Here is a 23,138-nt window from a genome sequence, read left to right on the forward strand (position 1 = left end):
TGGCTCGCCTGTGATCAGACCTAGATCTGGGGCCGCTGACAGCTCCTTTCTCTCCTGTGCTGTTCCTTTCAGCCTGTGCCTCCCCACGGCCCCAGTTGACGCAGCTGCAGATGAACAGATAAGGAGAGCCAGGCAGCACTCCTAGCCCGCTCTGCTGTCCCCGGGGAGACACAGACACAGCAGCTTTAGATCAAAACTCTTCAGAAGGAAAAGCAGCCCTGGCTATCAGCAGAGACTGGCCGGCCAGTCCTGGCACTCATTCCCACTGGCTGTGTGACATGGGCAGTGAGGTTTAGGATGCCAAGGCAGCCAGAACGGGGCTGCTAGCCCCCCAGTGCAGAGCCATGGGGTGCTGCAGCTCTCACCAGGCTGAGTGTCTGGGGGCAGACCTGGCAGCAGCAGCTAGCCCCTGCCCCAGCCCTGGGAGCCCAGTGCCACCCTGCTCTGTACAGAACATCATCCGCCCTTGGGGAATAGGGTCTCCACAAATGGGAAGACTCCCAGGACACCTGAGATCCCCTTAGCACAGAAGGTGGGCCGCAGTCAAGCAAAGCCTTGCAGCCCCAGTCTGGGGTAACTGGCCTCGGGGGTTGGTGCTAGTGGTGTGCCTTTACACTGCTGCTCCCTTGCCCTCAGCTTTCTCCTCTTTTCTGAGGAGCATGGGGGTGTCAGCAGTGCAATAGGTCCTTGTCCCCATGGCAAGCAGTCTAGAGAGTACCACCATGACCTTTGTGTGAGACAGTAGCACAGATACAGCTTCTGGGGCTGGAGAGGACACATGTGAATGTCTCCAGTGGAAAAACAGAGGGGGTCCTTCTGCAGCCCACACCTCGCAGTGCTTGGACCGCGATATTGCTGCTGCCATGGAAACTGCTGTGGAGCATCATCCTGCCACACTGGCCAGAGTGACCAAGCCACCACTGTCCCCAGCCTTCCTTGGGCTTTGTCTGAGGGCACCTGGCTTGACAAAGCAGGAGAGGCTGGGCGCTCCCTGCCAGCCACCATCCCTGGGTCACCCTGGGCTGTGATGGGATGGGGGCACCCCATCTGTGTGGCAGGGACAGAAAGCCCGGGGAAGTGCTGGCAGGGGGCGTCTGATGCCATTTGCAGACAAACCCAGCTCCCACGTGGCCAGGGGCTCCACACTGCTTGGCCTCCCACAAGCATAAATCATTTTCTAATTTATAACATGAATAATTGATTTTGCCTCCATAGCTGGTAATAAATCTCCTGTGCGCACATGCATAAGAAAATAATAATAATAATGAAAGCGATCAGAATCTGTTGCCATCGATTACCTGCAAGAGGGACCATGGTCCCCTGTGCACCGTGGGCTGGAGCAGGCACTACTCCCCAAGGGGCGCTGGGTGGCCCTGCCTGATGTGAGCCTTCCTTGTCCTGCTCCAGGGAATGCAGCCGGGGTGGGATGACCCTATCTACTTGAGTCTGAGCCACTGGGCCTACCATGGTCTCAGTACTGGTCCCAGTGTAGCAGAGTACTTCAGGGCATCTGAGATCTCAGGCATCAGCAGTCTCAACCCTGTAGCTGCACCCAAGGAGGGGTAAAATGTTTGGCACAACCCCATGCACTGATACACCATGCAGTGCCTCAGTGACACCTTGACAGGGAGGCAGGTCCCTGGTCCCTCAGCTCCTCAGCTGCCTGGGCACCAGCCTTGCATCCCACCATACCAGGCAGTGTGCATGCTATGGGGCATCACCCCTGCCTCACCTATAGTATGAGGCTGCCTGGGAAGCAGTTGCTTGGGAGTTGCATTGGAGAGCTTTGGCTTGTTAGGAAGCAGGTCCTGGGAGGGGAAGGAGGGGCTGAGACCCTGTCCCTGTCTCTGTCCATCAACCAGACAAACCAGGGCAGCTGCAGCAGCCATCGGCCTGCACGGACAGTGAGCCCTACGCCTGCATGGGTCCCCTGAGCCGCCCCTCTCCCCTGCCAGCGCTCGCCCTGCCTGTGAGAGAATCCAGCCCTGTTCTCCCATCCTTCCCCCGTAAGTACAGGCCCGCTCGGCAGTGCTCCGCAGCACCAGCACTTCATTAGGAGCCGCAGGATGCGCCGGCCACGGGCACGTTCCCAGCGCTGCCCAAGCTGCCTGCGGGTGAGCGAGAGTGGAGGGGCCCCGCTCATCACGTGCGGGGCACAGGCAGGCTGCGCCTCGCCAAACCCCGGGAAGGAAGCGGAGCGAACGGGCGTACACACCTTCCCCGGGCTGCGTGTCTGGGCGGCCGGCACGCCGGGATGTGACCTCAGCCCCTGGCAATTCCCCGGTGCCCCGGGCAGGCGGGAGCAGGGGTCGCTCTCCCTCCTGCAGCCCCGTGTCCACCACCCCCCAGCCACGGAGAGTCCTCCCCTCGGTGGTGCCTGGGGCAGGAAGGATCGCGGTGGCCCCGGGGATGCCCGCGGTGGTCCCAGTTCCGGGGATGCGCAGAGGACCGGGTGGGACACGGCGATGCCAGCGTGGCCGGGGGAGCCACGGGGGCTGCCCAGCCGGGAAGGAGCGGCCGCCCGGGGCGCGGGGCGAGTGCCGGTGCTGCACTACAGGTCCCGGCGCTCCCCGCGGCGGGGCGGGCTCGGCGCGGCGGAAGCGGTGGCGGCGGCGCGGAGCGGCGGGGGACCTGGCGCGGCCACTGGTAACGGCGGCGGCCTGGCAGGCGGCACGGCCCGGTCCGGTCCGGCTCGGCTCGGCTCGGCTCGGCAGGGAGCTCGGGACAGGGGCACAGCAGCCCGCGGTGCGCGCCCTGCCCGGTGCCAGGGCTGCACACTGTGCCCCTGCCCCGCTCTCCCCTCCCTACCCCAGCCCTGTCCCTCACCCCAGTGTCCCAGCCCCCACCTCTATTCTCTGTTCCAGCCTCCACCCCACGTCCCAGCCATGACTCCCATCCACTGTCCCAGCCCCAGCCCCTATTCCCTGTGTCAGCCCTGAGCCCTATTCCTTGTCCCAGCCTCTGTTCCCGGCCCCAGCCCTTGTTCCCTGCCCCAGTCCCCACCCCGCGTCCCAGCTCTGACTCGTATTCCCTGTCCCAGCCCCAACCCTCACTCCGTGTCTCAGCCCTGACCCCCTCGCCATGGCCTAGGCTGGTCCCACTCGCCTCTGGCACACAGCCTCTGGAGCACCCAGATAACAGCACATTGCACACCCCAAAACTCTCCCCAGCTTATTGAGTCACTGAATGATGCTGGCAGGGACAGCCTTGAGGGCACAGGAGTTATATAACGTCCCCAGGTGCTTGGTGTGCCGGGCTCCCATGCCTCATAAAACATGTGCCCAGTGCTCCCAGGTTCTGGACGCTGTTTTTCACAGCTGCCTGCCCTCGGCATCCCCTCCATTCTTCACACAGCTCTGCGTGCAGCCCGCTCTGGGGCTGTTGCAGCCCTGGCCTGGCCCATGGTGTAATACTGGTGCCCAGCTTCTGCCCCTTGCACATTTTGAGGTGGTCATCCCAGCCACCTGCTTTTTGAGTGCACCACAGTGCTCTGGGCTTTGCTTTTCAGGCCGTTCCTGCCCACCAAGTGGCTGCCTTGGGTTATTTTACCTTAATTTTCCCAGACTGGGTCTCAGTTTGTTTCCTACCTGCATTTCCTACATTTCTCAGATCCTTTGAATGATTTCCCTATTCTGGCCAATGTTTGCAACACCTCTCTGGTCAGTACCCTCTGCAAATTGAATTACATTTCACTATTCAAGTGAAAGCTTGGGAGATGGTATAGAACAATACCGTGAAGTTCAGCTGAAATGCACCTTGCTTGCCTTGTCCAAAAGCTTTGTCCAGTAATTCTTCTGAAATTCCTTCTGCTGGGCAAGCCAATGTCCTTTATCCAGGTGCCCATCGCAGTGAGTGTGCAGGCTCCTTCCTCTGCCCGTTGTGTTCTGTGCTAGGGATGGGCACAGGGTTTATCCTGAACTGGCTCCAGGTTTATTACTCTTTCTCACACAGAAAATCAGTGCCTGGTTTGCGCTGCCTGTCACAAGGGCCCTGGTTTCTTCCTGTCACCACGTATGTGTTGATGGGTCCATGGGTTCATCTTGGCACCGCCACACTGGCCAGGTGATCGTGTCTATGTGGAGATGCTGTTTTTGCTTTCCCTGCAGCTGTTTTTGCGAGGCCTCTGCCTCATTTGCAATTTTCTGGTTAAAAACAGTAATTTTGCCCTTTTGAGTCATCTTTATTTTTGAGCCATCATTAATTTTCTTTCCCTCCTTGTTTATTAATAGATCTTTTCACTTTTGTGCTGATTCTGCTGGGTTTATTTGTAAAGTCCTTTGTATTCCACTTAGCTCTCCAGCTATTAACTCCTGCTGGTTTTTTGTCCCTTTTCTCTCCTGCAGCTGTGAGCGGACTCTAGTGACTTACAAATCCTCCTCCTGTCTGAAACTGTTCACCCTCCTCTTGCCCAGGTATCTCCTAAGAGCATTGAAAATGAAAGGCACGACTGAAATCTTTTTCCTTTGTACCTTTGATGCCTTTGCTGCCTCCTCCCATAGCCAGTGTTTGCTCCAGCTGCTTGAGAACATCTTTCTCCTGGCAGCAGGGGACAGGGCTGTCTTAAAGCCCCTGGAGCTGTGGGCAGGCATTGGACAGGATGCATCTCTCTGCTCCTTGAAGTGCTTTGCCTTGCCTTGTGCTGGCAGCACTGTGCTCTTTCCTTTTCTCTGCCTTTCCCTGCCAGGTACCCAGGCCCTTCCCTGGCCCTGTTGCTTGCTGTGTGAGCCAGGCGGGCTGGGCTGTGTATCTGTTGGGAGCAGGAGAGGTGCAGGTAGCCAAAACCCCAGACAGTCCTTACCCAGGCTGCTGGGCACCGGTGTTGTGCAGTCAGCGAGTGTGCCAAGGCACGTGCCTGGCATGGGATGCGCCCTGCGAGTGGCGGCTTCCTCTGCAGGGTTGTTTAGAATCTCCTTGTACTTACCTTTTTTATTGGTCCTGTTCTTGTGTTTATTTATTTTTCCCCCCTCCAAAGAGCCCAATCTGTGTCAGGCTGTAAAGAGTGACATTGCAGGTGCGCAAGCTGCGTGCCGAGGCTGCACGCAGGTCCCCCAAGGCTCCCTGTCCCATGCTGCCATCCCTGTTCACTGTCAAGGCTTTAAGGTTATCTGCTCTATTGATGGGAGTATGGATTGAGTGGAATTAGAAACCTCGAAGGCTAAAAATACAGCTCCCTGCCAGGAAATGCAGCAGCCTGCTGGGAGGGCGCTGGGTGGCACCGAAACTTTTCTGGGAACTGGCACGCTCCAGGTGAGCCCTGCAGCCCAGCATCCGTGCCTGTTCCCAGCTTCCCCAAGCGGGACTGTGGCCGGCATCTTTGCTAGTGGCAGAGGCCCTGGCTTTGCCACTGGAGCTGTGGTGTAGGTGTCCTCACCTGCTGGGCAGGGATGCAGATGATGGAGGATTGGCGATGCGCTGGGCAGTCCGGTCTGTGATGTGGTCAGCCCTGTCTTGTTTGTGGGGTCCTTCCCTGGACCGGAAGGGGTGAGAAATCAGGGAGAAAACGCTGCCTGTCTGTGCTGCAGATGGTCACTAGAGGAGAAAGGCAGGCTGGCACATTGCCTGAGCAGCTGCTCTGAGGCCTCACAAACTCATGCCACAAGCTTCCCATGAGCCGCATAGTCCTGGGGATGTTGTGAAGGGAGCCTGTGCCTGTAAGGAGCTCTGACCACCTTCTGGCTGATGCTCCAGCATCCCCTGGCCACACCAGGGGATGTGTTGTGCTGGACTGGTGGGCATTGTGTGCCAGGCAGCTGGGCAGCTCTCCCACCACCACTTTTGCTGTGGTACCATGGCATGCTTTTACCTGCTTAGTGCTGTGATGCCAGCCAGCTGTTTTGCTAGCTGGCTTCAAAAAGCAGGGCAGCACTCAGGGCATCATGAGCCCTTTTGGGGCTGTGCTGACCATTGCCACCTGGCTTTGCAGGGTGAGCTTGGTCCCAGAGTCTGGACGCAGCAGGGTTGCCCTCTCCAGGGTAGTGTGAATGAGACCCGAAGCCAGGGCTTGTTGCTCTGCCTCCTGGAGCGTGTAATCAGTCAGTGCCGATGTGTGGCTGTGGCGTCGATGAAGTGTGTAATAGGCTGGGGGCAGGAGCTGTGCTGCCCTATGGGGAGGAAACAAAGTGCTGCAGCACTTGTTTACCATGTGGGCCAGCCACCACCTTCCTGTGCTTCTCCCAGGGATGTGAGATGCGGGATGCGGCTCTTCCCCCTCAGCAAGCGGCAGGCAGAGGCAAAGCTGCAGAGGGAGAGGATGTTCCCAGCACCAGCCGTCTGGCTAATGGTGCACCATCTGCTTTTGGAGGGTGAGGCAAGGTGAATGGCAAACTTTCGAGGAGCCCATAAATCCTGCATGCAAAGGCTCTTCTTGGAGGTGACTTGGGATGTGCGTGGAGCAATGCTGCTCCTGGCTGCTCCCTGTGCTGGAAATTCTCGGGAAGCAGAGCTTGGGGGGATAAGTGTTCCTCTCCCCAAGCTGTTTGGTGATATCCCATGGGCTTGGCTGGGAAAAGTCCTTTAGCAGAACGTGCTTCAGTGCAGTTGGAAGCTCTGTGTGGTTGGAAATAGTGGTGCCAGGGGTCTGCTGGTGCCCCCTCTTCTCCTGCACCCGGGCTGCCGCTCAGTGAGAAAATGTATAATACCTCGGTCTTGAAAAATGACTAATCCAGACCTTGGAGGGTTTGTAGGATACGTTCCTTTCTCGCGGTCGATAAAGTGGATCGTTCTGCCAGCAAAATTAGTGTATCAAAGAGGGGGAAAAATGACAAGAGCTGCGGAGACAGAAAAATGATTGGGGCAGCCCTGGGACTGTGTCCAGCGTCCCTGCGGCACCCGTGCCTGCGCCTTGTGCCATAGAGGTGGGCAGGAGTGCACGGGCACGAGGCGCAGGCACGGATGCCACGGTGATGATGGGGAGCACTGCCCTGCCCCGGTTTGCCAGTGGTTTCCAGAGAGCTGTGAAAGACCCATCCATCCATCCATCCATCAGGCTGAGGGAGCTGCCTGTCCACCCTTCTGTCAGGAGGATGGGATGATGCCGTGTGGCACGGGCTGCCCCGGCCACTTTCCAGCCAGTGGTTGGCCTCCCCTCGCCTTCCTGGCACCGCTGCTGGCTGTCGGTGAGGGCCACGGGGAGCATTTGCGCCTTGGTCGGGGGCTGCGTGCAGGGGAGGCTAATGTACCGGAGGTGCCTCGGAAATGAAAGCCTTGGATGGGTTCCTGGCCCTATTGATCCGCCGGCAGTTTATGCATCCTGACATTCATAATCTTGGTCGGCGCTGATGGTCTAGATTAATGGGCCTGGGGGCTGTCCATCCGTCACTTCACATTAATTACTGAAGAGGTGTTTTTCCAGTGATTTACCTGACAGTGGACTGTGATGAATCCCCCTAAATGGAGTGGGCAGTGATTAATCACGGGGCCCCAGCCCAGCCCCGCTCTGCCTTCCCCTCAACCGCAGCGCAGCCCCCCACGCCATCCATCTCCGTAAACTCTGTCTGATGCATATTTATAGGGACAGGGGGCCTGGCAGCTTGTGGCATGCCTGCTTCTGCCAAAGATGATGAAAAATAAATCTCTGCCAGGCCAGGGCAGCAGGGCTGTGGCGTGCTGGGGTGGCAGCCCTGGTCCTGGGCTGGAGCTGTGTTTATGGTGCTCTGTGGCTGCCACCAGCTTCTCCACAGATTTTGATGCATGAATGGTGCAAGGGCTGTGTGTCCTGCTTCAGCTGTGGATGCTGGCCCCTGGGGCTCAGGGGTTCCAGGCAGCAGCTACCAAAGCGGAGCAGGCATCCCAGTGATACTGGGAGGGTTTCCCTGCTTCACCCAAGCCTGGTAAACCCCACCAAAGGCTGTAGGGCTGCAGAGTACTCCAAGTGCCAGACCCCATCTGTAGACCTGCTGTGGTGGGTGCAGTGTTGGGGCTCTGCTGTCCATTGCTGTGTGCCAACTGCTGTTGGAGTGAGGGTGGTTGCCAGGCTGGGACCCCAACCTACTGACCCGTGCAGGAGCTGCCCGGTGGCTGCTGGGCGCAGTCAGGGCAGTGACACTGTATCTCCTTGGCAGGCAGCAGTGGCACCATGCAGCAGGAAGCTGAGGGCAGCCGGCCGCGCCGCAGGAAGCCCGACATGGCCCTTTATGTGCCCAAAGCACGGCGGGAGAGAGCAGTGCAAGCAGCAGGCAGTACACCAGGCGGGCAGCGCCGGGAGCCTGAGAACCACCGCCTGGTGCAGGACACTTGCCAGGCCAGCGGTGAGGGGCAGAGGCGAAGCCCTCGTGCCAGGACACAGGCGGGCAGAGTGGCGAGGAGGGAGAACAAGGGGGATGCTGGCCCAAAGGAGCCACGGACAGCCTCTGCTGGCCACAGCTCGAGGCTGGGAGGCAACTGCCCCATTGCACCAGAGAGCCTAAGAGCATCACCCAGCATACGGGAGCCGTGCCTCGATCTGGCTGTTGCCCAGGACAAAGCATCCCACGGTGAAGGACTTGGGGGGGTCAGCCACGGCCGGCAGATGATGAGGACTCAGCCTGACCCTCCATCCACGCTGAGTGCTAAGCCTGGGGCAGTGGAGGCTATCCCCAAGATGGGGGGTGACCCCACTAGCTCAATTCCTTCTACTAGCCCAATGCCAGCATGTCAGATAGGGCCAAGTGGTGTGTCAGAGATGCCCCCAGGACCAGCTAGAGATGTCTCCCAGAGCCTGGGAGAGGATGTCCTGCAGCCAGCAGGGCTGGGTGACCTGGGCAGTATGCACAGGCTGGCATGGGAGGCAGTGGGTCCAAAAGCCCAGGAGGAGGAGAGGGAGTGTGGGGGTTCTCTTCAGGCAGGTCAGAGTGAGGGCTGTGCCACTGGGGTGCCAGAGGATGAGGAGAGGTGGGGAGGAATGGCAGAGTGTGCCTTGGGTGCACCGGAAGTCAGCTGCGAACCTGAGCGCTCAGGGGGTGGCATGGATGATGCTCCAGTGCTCCCAGGGAAGAGCACCCTGGGGCAGGGCATGGGCAGCCCATCCTGGCTTCCACCTGGCAAGGAAGAGAGCAGTGCATGTGCTGGGCATCCCAGTGGGGAGGGAGACCCAGTGCCTGCTGCGGTGGGAGCAGGCAACCGTTCTGCCTGCACAGACAGCAGCACTGGGGCTGAGAGTGGCTGGCTGGGTGCTAGGGAGGAGCTGGCGAGTGGATCATGGGATGGGGCACCCTCAGAGAGCTGGGAGCCCCCAGCGCCCCTGGAGCTGCTGTGCCATGGTGTAGAGGAACTCTTGCCTGCGGCCTGGGCTGAGGAGCCAGCGGGGGCAGATGAGGATGCAGGCTTGCCACAGCAGCACCAGTGCAGCCAGGAGACCAAGGAGGAGGAGAGAGGTCTCCGTAGCAGCTCCCCAAAGGAAGAGCAGACCAGCACCAGTGCCAGAACCCCAAACCAGGCCAGCCTGGGTGCGGAGCAGAGTTGGGACATGCTATTCAATGATGATGGAGACTGCCTGGACCCGCGCCTGCTGGAGGAGGTATGTCCTGCAAGCCAGCACCCGTGGGGGTTTGCAGGGATGGTGGCTGCTGCTGTGGGGACAGGGGTCTGAGGGGGACAGTTGTCCCTGTGCCCTCCCAGGTGGTTGCATGGCGGGGCAGGCTGCACCCAGGGCATACGGCCAGCCTGGATGTACTGTCTGCAGTACCGTCAGCTCTTACTAAGGGCACGAGCTGCCTGCAGATCTCCACCTTCACACCCCTGGCTGGTTCCCATCCTGTCCCCCAGTGCTGGTGAAGGCTTGGGAAGATCTTCCCTTTTACAGTACATAAAGTGCACCCAGTAAAAGCTGCTTAAGCACTGTAAATTGCAACTGCACCCTTGTGAAACCAGGGCTGGTGATAAAGAAATGGGCTGAGATGTATGGGCTCCCATTGAAATAGCAACGGGACGTTTCCTCGAAACCACATCTTCTCAATCAGCTGTGACTCATTACCATACCCTCCTGCACGCGTGCAGCTGGATTTACTACAATTAGCTGCTTAGCACCAAGACCTACTCTCTTTTCCTGCTGCTCGTGAGGAAGGCTAAGCCTCTGCAGCGAGGCTGGATATCCCTTATTGCATTTTAAATCAGTAGCATCAACATGGTAATTTTCTGAACGGCATTAACGTGCCCAAACTAACAAACAGCGCTAATATTGGTACCTCCAGTGTCTGTCCACCCTGGGCTGGAAGCAGGGTGTGAAGTAGTTCATGGTGCCTGATGACAGCGTCTTTACCAAAGGGTGCTGGTACCCACCTTATCCATGGGGCTGTGCTCTGGCTTCTCTGCCCTCTCTGAGCCCAGCATGGGGCTGGGTGTGGGGCACATGGGGCTTGCCTCTGGGACTGCTTGGACGGAGACTGTGGGAGGGTGTGAGTACCCCCATCCCTGCCTGACTGTGTTCCCCCCTGCTGCGGCCCCAGCAGGGAGGTCATGGTGAGCACTGGTGCAAGGGATACAGTGCTGCTGCTCTGAGGGCACATGTGGTGCGGGCACTGGCTTTCCATGGGATGGCACGGTGGGCACGGCTCTGTCCTTGGATGCAGCTGAGTAGCTGCCTGGCCCTGGGAGGGCCCATGTTATGGTGCAGCCATAGGTTGCTGTGGGCAAGGTTGTGCTGTGCAGCACGGGTGCTGGCTCCAAGGAGTTCTGGAGTATCCACGTTAGCTTTGAGCGAAGCTTGAGCTTTCCAGGGAGCTTCCCCAAATGGGTAAATAGGAACCTGAAAAGGGGGTTTATTGATTAAAACTTCTCATCTTCACCCCTGCAGGTTCTTGTGCTGAGTGTGGTGCTTCTGGAGCCCTCTGAGCTCTCGGCAGGCAAATGTGGCTGCTGAGGTGGGGCACAGGCTCTGGGGGTGAGGCAGCTGTTGTTAATTAACAAAAAGCACAGGAAAATTAGTAATGTTCTTCCTCGTAACTGAATCCTTATGCGATGCAGATAGCTGGCAGAGAGCAAGATTTATGACGTTCTGCATGGAGGAGAGATTTCTGATAGTGGAAGGCTCTTTAATCTAGCAGGAAAAAACACCATAGCGAGATCCATTGGCTGGAAGCTTAAACCAGACAAATTCAGAGCAGAAATCAGTTCGAGCACAGAGGATAATTAAGCACTGTGACCATTTCTGTGCAGGTTTGGAGGACTCTCCACGAGCCAGTGCAGCGAGGTGGGGACCATGGTGTACGTATGCCGGGGCCATGGTGTGTGAGTGTCAGCACACACCTTCCCTCCAGCTCTGGAGGTGCACTCTCAGGAAGTAGGAGGGAGTGTAAGGAAGCAGCCACAGACCCCTCTAACGTGCTCTGGTGAGGGTCTGTCTTTAGCGAGCAGCAAGGTGTGATGTGAAGGCTTTGTTTTCCATGGTGCCTGTCTCTGCTGTCCCCCTCTCCATCCATCAGCCATATGCCAGCTCCTGCTCCCAGCCCTGCCCCATGGCTGGGGTGCTCTGGGCATGCTGTGTGCCTGGGCTGGCAGTGCAGGGGGGACCTGTTGAGCCGTGCCAGCTGCACAGCTGAGCCTGCAGCCAGACGGATCCTGTCCTTGCTGCCCCACCACACTCTGTGATTTGTGAAGGTCAAGGACCGCTCTGGCACTCTGTGCTCCCTCTCTCTAATCTTCCCTGCGCCTGGCACTCCCCGAGCACTCTGCTCCCTCAGGCGGCACCGCAGGGCTTCATCCTGCCCGGGGATGGCTCCTTCGCTTTCCTGAGCAGCAGGGGTGCGCTTGGTTAAAGGGTGATGGTGGCAGGGCAGGCGGCTCTGCCAGCAGTGCTGGCTTGTCCCGTGAGCTCCATCACTCAGCTCTACCCTCCGCCAGCATCCAGCCGCCCCAGCAGCTCCCCCTCACCTGCTGTGAATCCATCTTCCCCATAAAATTGTCGGAATGAGCACTTTTTATTGACTGAGCTGGCTGGGATTTATGGACTCTTCCAGCCACGGTGTGTTCTGCTACGATCGCTTGGGGGATCAGGCTGGGAACCTGGCTGAGTTATGTATCTGGTCCATAGCGCCATGCTCCAGGGAGGACGGGGGAGCCTCTGATGCCTTTGGGCTGTCCCTGGCCCAATGTCTCAGCTGCAGCACCCTTTACCATTGGCAGGGTGCAGTTTGGAAAGAGGAGTGCAGGAAGTGATGCATGGTAGCTCACTGGGCAGAGAGTGGTGCAGGGGGGCATACTGGCAACGATGCTGTTGGGCAGAGGGGAGTAGGGGGCAGCTGCAGCCCCATGTCATGGGAGTGGGACACTGCTGCCCATGAAAAACGGGAGAAGTAACAAAGTGTACAGCCATCGTCTTTTAGGGTTGGAGGAAGTGCCCCACTGTGAGATACTAAAGGCGCACAAACTGTTTCGCTTATCAGGAAGAAGATTGAGAAGGAACTTGATTAGCATGAGTAAGTTCCATCATGGGGAGGAGACTGGGGACTCAGGGCTCTTTAATCCAACAGAGACACAGAACAAGATCTGCCGGCTGGGAAGCAGAGACTGACAAATTCAAATGAGGAATACGGCATAAATTTTAGCTGTGCAGGTGATTAACCACCAGAACTTGCTCCTCCAGAGAGCGCCGGCTTTTCCACATTGGCAGCTGGGGTGCTGATGGGCTGCTCCAGTGCATGTGCTGCAGCAGGGGCATGCCAAGCCCAGTGCTCCCGCATGGCAGGCAAACATCAGTCTTTCCTCCTGGCCTTGCTGTCCTACTCCTTGTGGTTCCCCAAATGTATTTTGGGTCCTGCAGAAGGAGGGTTGTACTTGGGGGTGCACACACTGGTGCCATTCCTACTGTGTCTCTGGTGGGATTGCAGAGCGCAGCAAGTGGAGGGATGCTGGTAATGGGAAAAGCAAGTGCATAGCATGCGAACTCCAGTCAATAACTCCTGATATCTCGATGCCATGAATCCATCTGTAGTGTTGGGGTGGGCTGTGGAGCAGAACTACTTCCCAGGGAGCACTTGCCATGGGTTGGGAGCTGGCATGGGGCAGGTGGGCAGGGGTTGCTCAGTGCTGTGCCTCTCCCACCCCTGCAGCTCTCAGGGGGTGAGAAGAGGCGGGAGAGCCAGCAGTCACCCCGCTTTGACTACTATGGGGCTGAGCCTGCTGCACCGGACATCAGCGATGATGAGCTGCCCCATGTCATCGAGATCTATGACTTCCCCTCGGATTTCCGCACTGAGGACCTGATGCGTGTCTTCTGCAGCTATCAGTGAGTCTGCCTGCAATACTCTGTCACCGGCACTGGGGTCCCCTACCTGGGCTCTGCTTCAGACCCCTGCCCACTCAGTGCTGATGCCTTGCTGAGCTTCCCTCTCTCCGGCAGGAAAAAAGGCTTTGATATTAAGTGGGTGGATGATACACATGCCCTGGGTGTCTTCTCCAGCCCCATAACAGGTACTGCTCCCTGTTCATCAGGGGATGGGCAGACGGGAGGCATCCCTGCCTCTCCCACGGCCAGATGGTGGGCATGCGGCTGGCCTCACACATGGACACCACTACTCTCTCCCTGCAGCACGCGATGCCCTCAGCACCAAGCATCTGATGGTGAAGACACGTCCACTGTCCCAGGGTACCCGTGCCTCTAAAGCCAAAGCCAGGGCATACGCTGGTGAGTGGTACCTCCCCATGCTGGCTTGTGCTATGGTGCTTATGCTACAGCATCTTCATCCCAATAACCAGGGAGGGACAGGGCAGCTTGCATAGCTCCACAGCACATAAGTGCTGCATCCTCCTGGGATGCTCTTACTGATGTCCCCCATCTCTGCTCACCCAGAATTCCTGCAGCCAGCCAAGGAGCGCCCTGAAACATCAGCAGCCCTGGCCAGACGGCTGGTGATCGGTGCCTTGGGAGTACGCAGCAAGCAGACACCAGCCCAGCGAGACGCTGAGCGGAGGAAGCTGCAAGAAGCCCAGGGTGAGATTTGGATTGCCCAGGGAGGCTGTGGTGGGGGGACAACCCTGCTCATGGGTATGCTTTCTCACAGGGTGCTGGGTGGGAGGGGGCTGCCCCAGGGTGGGCTACAGCCACCTCCATGGAGTGAGTACCTGTGTGGTGATGGGGATATGGGGTTGACCCTCCTCTTGTCTCTGCAGAGAGGAAGCGCCTGGAGAACAAGCAGCGGGAGGATGCGTGGGAGGGCCGAGACTGAGCTGGGAGGCTGCACCTTCAGCCCCACTGGCAACCCCACTGGGTGCCAGGCCCCTCTGTAGGCAGGCAGGGCACCCTGCATCTCAGAGCTGGGACGGATCCTGCGCTGCATCCAAAAATCTGCTCCACTGAAAGGGATGAGCAGGATGCGTGCAGGCTGGTTGGTGCCTCGTGGATGCTGTCTCCCATTGGGCAGTGCAGCCCATCCTGCCCAGAGCAGGACCTGCCTTTAGCACTGGAAGCAGCAGCATGGGGTTGTGTGGGGCGGCCCTGGCCACCTGGCAGGGCCTTTGAGTGAGAGTTTGTCCTTTATTTTGCTAATAAATACCATCTATTTTATTTGCCTGGCTGGGCTGTGTCTCTCCGTACCCCTGCGTGCCAGGGCAGGGTGTGCATGCTGGGGGCTGCCGCACGTTGTCCATGCTGCCATGGGGATGGGTGTCCTGGCGGGGTGGGGGGGGGGGTGAGGTGCAGGCAGGAGGGGTCAGGCAGGGCAGCAGCAGGAATGTGCTGGCAGGGTCCCTGTGTACTTCCGCAGAGCCTGAACAGCAGGGCCCTTGTTGGTGCATGGGCAGGGCTGCGTTCCCGGCCCCGCTCAGGGCTGTGATGTGGCTGCGCTGCCGGCACTGGTGAGCTGGGGGCTTCCTGCCCTGCCCTGGGGCGGGGGTGCAGGCAAGTGGCTGGGACCTGCTTGGCATCATCTCTCAGTACCCAAAGACCATCCCTGTGTGCCCCAGCAGTCCTGGCCTGTAGCCCACCCACACTCTTGGGGCCAAAGTTTGTGAAGTTCCCATGCCCTTTGCAGCAGGTGAGGATGGGGATGCTGCTTTTCCTCCACTCCTGCCCATGGTCTGTGTTTTCCGTTGTGGCTGCCTCACCCCAGCCTGTGCTGAAGGGCTCTTGTGGCTGCCCCATGTCCCCTGGCTGTCCCCCAGCCTGGCGGCAGTGGAGCTGGTCACGACCTTGCAGCAGTGGCTGCCTGCCCTGTTCTGATAGTGCTGCCAGCATCTTAGCCACTGCTCCTGGCTGCTTGTGGCTCAGACAGTGGAAATACCAGGGTGTGAAGATGCTCTCATGTGGAAAGCATCTTCCCCACCATCCGGCATCCCTTGCACCCTCACACCAGCAGAGCACACCTTCACTGGTACGTGCCTTGCCACAGACTCTGGTCCTGGGCCACCCCAGTGTGTCAGCACCATGCCTGGTGGCTCCTCCACATGTGAACCACACGTCATGTGTGGTTTCAGCCCAGCCTATCCTAGCTGCTGCAGCCTCCTGCCCTGGGCTCGTGCCTGGCAGTGAGATGGCATGGGCAGAGGTGTGCAATGAAAGGGGTGGCACTGCTCAGTAGCTGACTCACCAGAGGCCAGGCAGGACAGAGCGTGGGTTGCTGGTATTCCATTTATTTCCTTTTATTTAAAAAAATAACCAACCTAGAAACCACGGGGGGGGGGGGGGGAGAAACACTGAGAGCAGGGGCATGGTGTCCACTGCATCCCCACCCTGTGCTCAGGAGCCAGGACTTCAAGGGGCTGAGTGGCCCCATTCCCGCTCTAGGGCTGGGAAGCTGCCAGGGCAGCCTGGGAAAGCCCAGCACGGTGGCTGCAGCTGTAGTGGCTGGTGGACTGGCTGCCGGCCCGTGCTGCCACAGAGCTGGCCACATCCCCTTATGTGCATGGGGTCAGCCAGTTCAGGGCCAAGGTGCCCTGGCTGGTGGGGACTACTGGTGGCAAGCTAGGGCTACTTGGCACCAGCCACATGCAGGCAGCCAGGGGGCTGGTGGCTCCGGGTGGCAGAGCAGGGGCACTGCCTGGCTAGGGACACATCACCTGGACCAGGGCTGATCCTGGCTGGGGACTGGCTTCATGGTCCTGGTGGGGAAGAGCGCAGAGGAAGGAGCAGGGGATGGTGGGGTTGATAAGGGGATACCCCATCTCCCATAGCACAGCACCTTTATTGAGGACAGGATTGGTGCACAGGTGGCAGTGGCCAGGGCCTGTCCCGAGGCAGCAGGCTGAGGTAGTCATCCTGGGGGGGGACCGGAGCCACCAAGGTGGGGGCTGCTGTGGTACCTGGGCCCCTCTTGCAGGTCCTGATGGTGCAGGGCTGAGCACCCCCGCCCCCCCGGGCACTCCCCACCAGCCCTGGTGCTTGTCTCCATCCGCTGCAGCAGCATCAATAAATACAAAAGTCTTCGAGTCCCTGAGCTCAGTGTGGTGCTGCCAGGGCACAGGGGCTGGGGTGTGGGAGCTGGGCAGCCCTGCGGCGCTGCTGGGAGCATGCCAATGCCATGGGGTTACACCAGGTTGTTGGCCAGGCGCTCCCGTTGCTCCAGGTCATTCACTACATCTGCACCGTAGGCATCACCTGGGAAGATCAACGGCATGGGTTGGTGGTGGGGGGACATGGGACCTGCAGTACCCCAGCCCCATCTCTTCCCTCCACCTGCCATGCCCCTTATGCTCCCATCTCTCCATACTTGTGTGGCAGCCATGCATCCAGACGCGCTGCCCATCGTACTTGCACTGGCACCGCATCACATTGTTGGAGAAGTCCGACTCTGCCACCTCGTGCTTAGGGTTCACAACCACCTGGGGAGGGTGAAGGGCAGCACTGCTGTGCCAGGCAGGGCTGTAGCATGCATGGTGGGGTGCAGAACAGCACCTCGATGTACAGGGTGAGGGGTGCTGGTGGTGCCCATGCTGAGCTCCAGGGGATCAGTGCCCCTCCATCCCCATACCTGGAAGGTGTATCTGCCTGGTGGCACATCGGTGATGTCAATCCACTGGCAGTCGATGTCGTGGCGGTAGGTGTCCCAGCACCCCACACTCACCCCCTGCTCCCCAAAGTTGGCACAGGCAAAGCGTCTCTGCAGCCCTGTAGAAGGGAGGTGATGTGAGGGAGGGCACGAGCAGAGCCCCCTGTGGGGGGCAGGATGGGGGCTTTGCTGGCAGCACTGCAGCTGGCACCTACCCTCTGGGCAGTTGGTGTCCTCCAGGCAAAAGCTGGCCTTGTGCCCTTCAGCCACCTTGGAACCATTGAGTGTCAGAAGGTCATAGTGGGTGAAGACCTCGATGCTGTGGAAATGCCTGCAGGGACAGGGGATGAGCGTGGGGCTGGTGCCCAGGTGGGGAGCACGTGGCTGGCACAGCCGCCCAGCTGGGAGCAGGCAGCACCCATAGCTCCGAGCAAATTACAGCCCTGAAGCCAAATAAAGCTGTAATGACAGTGCTGGTGCGGATGCTGCTCATTACCCCAGGCGGGCCAGCCTCTGTGGGATGGGTGCCAGCGTGCCCTGCTTGGCTCTGGGAGGGGGCAGCTCCCTGCCAGCCGCTACCTACAGGACACTCACCGGTGGCACTGGTGCCAGGTCCAGGCGTGGCGTCCCATCTTGGGTCGGAAATCGGCTCTGCCCAGGTTGTGGATCTGGGAGGAGAAGCGGAGGAGGCGGCGATGGCCATAGGGCCACTGCATGTGGTCGGCGGAGCGGGAGAGGCAGCGCTCCTCATGGGCACAGTACAGCAGTTCCAGTGGCCGGTCCTCCAGGTAGGCTGTCTCCTGCACCAGCTGGGCATTCATCACCAGGTCCGGGGCATCTGGCATGGAGAGCATTGGCAGGCATGGAGCACACAATCCTCACCTTGCAGAGCCCCCCCATCTCTCTGTGCCAGGGGAAGGGGTGCCCCGTAGCAGCATTAATCCATGGGCTCATGGTACTCACGGGCAGTGCAGGTGACCCCCGCAGAGAAGCGCCCGCCGCCGCTGGGGCAGTGGATGGGGCCATGGCGCTGGCACTGCTGGAGGGCCAGCTCGGTGCCGGCACAGCGCACTCCGCTCATCACCACCCGGGTGGCATCGGGGCTGCCTGCCCAGTACCATGTCTCCTGGGCAGAGGAGGAGCACAGTGCTCAGATCAGCTTTTGCATCCATACCAGCACTCACCCCACCTCCCCTGCCCCTGCATTGCCACCAGGGCTTGTGCCGGGGGGCTGTCCTGCCCCAGAGCCTCTGGCCACCCCATGCCCACACCTCACATCCCATAGAACCCCTTGCAGCCCAGGCCCCACTGGGACCCCGCTCACCTGGAGGGCATGGCTGGCAAAGCCCAGCCCCAGCTGCCTGCAGACCACCATGGCCTCGTTGAGCCCCCACTGTGCACCACACACTGCGCCCCACTGTAGCTGCCCCTGCACCGGCACCAGCACTTCCACAACTCCCTCATCAGGGCTGCGGCCCCCGGCCAGGCGAACCTGCAGGCAAAGAGGGGCTGAGCTGCAGTGTGGGGCAGGCCCCCAGGTCCCCCACCCAGCAGCTCAGTGGGACAGGCATCCCCATGCATCCAGGTGAACATCTCTGCCTGCCTCTTCCTCCTTTCCTTACAGGACCATTTTTGCCACCCCCCATCTGCATGCTGCTCTGAGCACCCACACCAGGCAGAGAGCCTGGGGGGCAGGGGGGCTCCGCAGGCTCTGGGGAGGGCTCAGGGGCTCACCTGGCTCTTGAAGTCCATGTTGGGGATGTGGCAGCGGACGGCAGCATCAGCCTCATGCCGACACCCGCTCTGTTCAGCATCCTGGAAGCGGCACTCGCCCAGGGAGCGCTCGTGGCCAGTGCACCGTACCTCGCTCATGTGGATGGGCCCCAGGCCTGAATCAGAGGGACAGTCAACTCCCCATGCTCATCCTGGAGCAGGGAGAACCCTCACCCTCCTTCCCCTCATCTGTGCATTACCCATGGGAATGGAGCTGCCCATAGCAGGAGCAGCCAGGGGAGATCCATCCCAGTGCAGTGTGGAGCTGCCTGGACATCCCAGGGTGCTCCAGCAGCACCCAGTAAACCAGGGGCTTTCCTCTTTGTGCCCCTCCAAGCCCAGTGGAGCCCCTGCCACGCTGCCTGTCTCACCTTGGCCCATCTGGGCTCCCAGCAGGGCCTGCTTTGCCGTCCCGTAGCCCAGCTGCCGGCACACCACGCTGGCTGCAGCCAGGTCCCACTGCTTGTCACACACAGTGCCCCACTGCCCATGGCGCAGCACCTCCACCCGTCCCTCGCCGGCGTGGGTGCCTGCTCGCAGCCGCACCGGCAGCACCTGGGCACAGGGAACAGCCAGTCAGTGGCTCCAAGGCATGGGCCCCCCGCCTGCGCCATGGGGTGGCTGCGTGCTGCCTGGCTCGAGGACCATCCATCGGCAGGATGGGGTTATGCTGGGGCTCACCTTTCCCAGGGGGGTCTTGCTCCTGCCCTTGCCTGTGCCCTTCCGGAAGGCAGGGCCGGGCAGGCAGCTGACGATGGCGTGCATGCCGTGGGGACAGGCGTGCTGGTGGGGGGCTGGTGGGGACACCTCCGTGGGGCAGCGGGACAGGTGGGGCTCCGTGCCCTGGCATCGCACCCTGTGCACCCAGAAGCTGTTCTTCCGGCTGAGGGTCTTCAGGCTGCCAAGGGAGAGGAGCAGGGTCTGCTGTCGGCTTGGGTGCCCCAGGCTGTCCCTCGCCCAACATTCACACCGAGCCTGAGCCCTACCTGGAGCTGGGGTCCTTCAGCTTCTTGTTCCAGAGCTTCCTGTGAATACACAGAGCCAGGAGGTCAGGGAGGCCATGCAGAAGCTGCAGGGCTCCAGACCCCCCCGCCCCATCATCATCCCTGCCCTCCTCAGCACCCCATGGCAGGAGCTGGAGCCGTGAGGTCCTCCCACGGCACAGCAGGCTGAGGACAGGTCCTCTCCCCAGTGGCAATTACCGTGCCAAGCTTGGCTGTACCATGTGCCCCGGCAGGACTGCGTGACTCCTGGCATCGGCAGGGACTCATTATGGGTTGTATTTATAGCCCCAGACAGAGGCAGGGGCGGAGGGGCCCAGGGCCACTTGCCTCTCCTCTCCTGTACCCGTGCTTTGCTGGCCATGGCTGGTGACCATCTCTGCAGCACCAAGCTCTGCCCCTCATCCAGGCCCCAAGAAGGGGACCCAGGCATGGCGAGGCCATACCAGTTCACCCACCCATATGTGCATCCCCCTCCAACACCTCCCTTGGTCTCCTGTCCCACAGTGCTTCTAACCAGGCACCCTGCCCCACATCCCCTATGGCTGCAATGTGGGCCCCTGCACCCCTTACCGGTAGAAGCTGGTGTCGAGGGGCTTCTCCCAGGGGAAGCCCAGCATCCCGCAGACCACACGGCTGTTGTTCCTGGTCCATCCAGCATTGCACACCTGCCTCCAGCGCCCGTTGTGCTTCACCTCCACGGCACCCTCCATCACCGGCATGCTCAACTTGGCCCTCGCCAGGATGGGCTTGAGCCGCACCTCCTCCAGGCTCAGCCCTGGCACCTGCTGCAGTGGGAATAGGGGTGGGTATGGGTGCTCCAGCATCAGGGGCAGTGTGTTCAGGATGGGGACACAGGGACAGGTCAGAGGGACCTGCTCCAGTTCCCCTGGTGTGCCCTATGTGGCATAGGAGAGCCCCATGCCCCCCACTGACCTCTCCCAGGTGATCAGAGGAGATGGCCTGGGGGGAGCCTCCAGGCAGTCGCTGTCCCGAGCACACCACGCCAGCATCCTCACCATGGTGGCAGTTGCTGGTGCCCCACCCGTTGTGAACACACTCTGCCAGGGAGCTCTCACTACCCCCACACCGCACATTGTCCATCCAGATGGGGCCTGGGGGACACATGGCAGGGATGAGGTCACCAATGGTGGGGCCCCCATCTCCTTCCCCATCACCATGGGCTGCATCCATGCTGCCCACATCCACAGCTGCTCACACCCTCAGCTTCCCAGGCAGGCTCCCCCCACCAGCATTAAGCACACTACACTTTCCAAGACCCCTTGTCCTGTCCCCCCATTCCCCCCTGCCCCCTACCTTCCCCTTGGCCGTAGGTGGCACTATGGGTCCAGGTGATGGCCGCGGTGTAGCCCAGCTGCCGGCAGGCGACGGTGGCCACATGGAAGTCAAAGCCATCGTCGCAGACCGTGCCCCAGCGCCCCTGGTACAGCACCTCCAGCCGTCCCTCCCCGGCCGGGCCTCGGGGCCCTGCCAGCCGCAGCTGCATTGGGGCCGGCTCCTGCTTGCTGGGGGCCACCCAGCACAGCAGCAGCACCAGCAGGATGGGGCGGGCGCTAGCTGGCATCACCATCGTGCTTCTGGGGATGGGGTGCCTGCAGATAGCCCGACATTGAGCACTTGGGGACTGCGGCAGGGTGAGGGGTGCTGCTGCAGCCACCCTGTGCCTCATGATTTGGGGGATATCATACCCCTTTGCATGGCAGTGACATCCTTGTCCTTGCTCTGCGGGGGATGCAGGAGCTGGTCCCTGCCATGCACAGCTCACAGCATCCCACAGCTCACAGCATCCCCTATCCCGAGGTTCTGCCCCAGCCCCACATTCACCTGCCCCTCACTGGGGGTACCCAACTCTAGCATAGCCCTTCCAGGCACCCACTGCCCCATGAACACCACCCGGACCCTTGTTGCTTCCTGCCCGCCCCATGCTTCGGGGCCCCACAGAGCCCCCTTTTATCCCCCACCTGAACACCAGAGTCCCCTCCCCATCCTGTACACAGCCCCTGTCCCCCATCACCCCACTTCTCCCCGCATCCCCACTAGTGGGGTTGCTCACCCTCCCTCCAGGTGCCCGAATCCCTCGCCGGAGCCACCCTCAGCACTCACTGTAGCCGGGGCTGGCGGTGTGGGACGGGCAGCAGCGTGGGGCAGGCGGTGCCGAGGGGAAGCTCCGCCGGCCTCCAACAGCTCCTGCTGCCGAGCACCGCCTGCCGCCACTTTTATGGTGTGGCGGGGTGGGACGCACCGGGGGGGCCCACGCTGCCCAGGCCGGCCCCGGCCCCCCCGCACCGTGCCTGGAGCCCAGCCCTGCACCCTGCCTCCCTCTGTCCCCATCTGTCACCCTGGGGAAAACCTACCCCAATCCCTCTCTCTCCCCCACCACCTCGGGGGGGGGGGGGCCGAGCATCCCTGGGATAGCCCCTCCCTGCTGGGAGCCTGGAAAACCTCCCCTAAAATAAGCCCAATGCCCCCAGTCAGGGATGCTCCTCCCTCCATGCCCAGCACCGCTGTACAGTGGGGCTGGTCCCCATCCAGGCAGAGGACACTGCCACACTAGGGACATCCCAAAAGGACACCCCCTGCCCCTTCCCACCTCACGCAGCAACTCGAGCAGTGGCCTGAAGCTGCTGCAATGGACCCTGGACTTGGGGGACACATAGACCAGGCAGGGAAGGCTGTGGGGTAGCACCGGGAGCCTAGAGCACGGTCCTCCCAGGGCTCAGGGCATCACCTGAGCCATCCCTGAGCAGGGCTGGTTGTAGGGGTCCCCAGGCACAGCCCCCTCTCCTTGGGACATGGAGATGGGGGATGTCCCCCCTGACCTGCCCCGGTAGCAACCTCTGGCTTGGGGTGCTGCCAGTCCCCAGGGCACCCCTCTGCCCACACAGCCCGCCGTGCCACGCCATGGGACCGGGATAAACAGGAAGCCCTGTGCCCTTGCCGTGGCCAGGGATCGGCCAGGAATGTGCCGGTGGCCACCGGGCTGTTTGTTTGGAGTCAAGGCAGCCGGTTCCTGCCGGGAGGAGCCAGGATCAACACAGCTGGCCGGGAATAGCCCGTGAGCTCATCGCCACGTCCCACGGGAGCCTCCAGCATCTCTGGGCGTGCAGGGGTGCACGGCCCGGGACCCCCTCGGGGGGCACACTCATCCCTATGCCCTAGCTGGGTTCAGGGACATGCTGGAGCCTCTCTTGGGGTAGGGGTCCCTGGCCGGCCCCAACCTTGGGGCATGGAAAGCCCTTGGGAAGGGCAGGGCTGTGGCCAGCTGTGTAACCCGTGACTCACTCGTGTGTCTCAACGTTTTTGAGCTCAATTACTCAAGTGTGAGGTGAGAAGCCCGCCTAAAGGCCCCCCAGGGCAGATGCCGACGGGGTGCAAGACAGGGTGGTGCTAGGTCCCGCTTCCAGCTCTACCACTGTTGATGGAGACAATGGGGGGTCCGGTGGTCTCT

At 60.7% G+C, this 23,138-nt stretch overlaps 2 protein-coding genes across 6 annotated transcripts; one reads left to right on the plus strand and one right to left on the minus strand.

Annotated features, from left to right (window-relative positions):
- Window positions 1-1,772: 1,772 nt before the first annotated feature.
- Window positions 1,773-14,476, plus strand: R3HCC1L (R3H domain and coiled-coil containing 1 like). 5 transcript variants are annotated; one of them, XM_061458983.1, is made up of 7 exons: window positions 1,773-2,114; window positions 8,065-9,493; window positions 13,023-13,198; window positions 13,313-13,383; window positions 13,502-13,597; window positions 13,763-13,903; window positions 14,083-14,476. In XM_061458983.1, the coding sequence occupies exons 2-7, from the start codon at window positions 8,075-8,077 to the stop codon at window positions 14,136-14,138; spliced, it is 1,959 nt and encodes a 652-aa protein (XP_061314967.1). In that variant the 5' UTR covers window positions 1,773-2,114; window positions 8,065-8,074; the 3' UTR covers window positions 14,139-14,476. The 5 variants fall into 5 exon arrangements, with proteins under 5 accessions (XP_061314967.1, XP_061314964.1, XP_061314968.1 ...); XM_061458980.1 differs by lacking the exon at window positions 1,773-2,114 and adding an exon at window positions 2,594-2,646 and having other exon boundaries at window positions 8,061-9,493; XM_061458984.1 differs by lacking the exon at window positions 1,773-2,114 and adding an exon at window positions 2,594-2,646.
- A 1,389-nt stretch (window positions 14,477-15,865) lies between these two features.
- LOXL4 (lysyl oxidase like 4) lies at window positions 15,866-21,955 on the minus strand. The gene is made up of 15 exons (XM_061459017.1): window positions 21,794-21,955; window positions 20,987-21,282; window positions 20,606-20,784; window positions 20,243-20,457; window positions 19,655-19,693; window positions 19,350-19,566; window positions 19,040-19,223; window positions 18,630-18,784; window positions 18,220-18,387; window positions 17,859-18,021; window positions 17,490-17,733; window positions 17,111-17,226; window positions 16,878-17,014; window positions 16,617-16,728; window positions 15,866-16,504 (listed from the first exon to the last, which is right to left on the minus strand). The coding sequence occupies exons 2-15, from the start codon at window positions 21,258-21,260 to the stop codon at window positions 16,434-16,436; spliced, it is 2,274 nt and encodes a 757-aa protein (XP_061315001.1). The 5' UTR covers window positions 21,261-21,282; window positions 21,794-21,955; the 3' UTR covers window positions 15,866-16,433.
- Window positions 21,956-23,138: the final 1,183 nt, after the last annotated feature.

This window comes from Pezoporus flaviventris, unplaced genomic scaffold, assembly GCF_033815535.1.
Source record: "Pezoporus flaviventris isolate CSIRO_AGI_PZ_B2104156 unplaced genomic scaffold, CSIRO_AGI_Pfla_v1 ptg000029l, whole genome shotgun sequence".
NCBI classification, from domain to species: domain Eukaryota; kingdom Metazoa; phylum Chordata; class Aves; order Psittaciformes; family Psittacidae; genus Pezoporus; species Pezoporus flaviventris.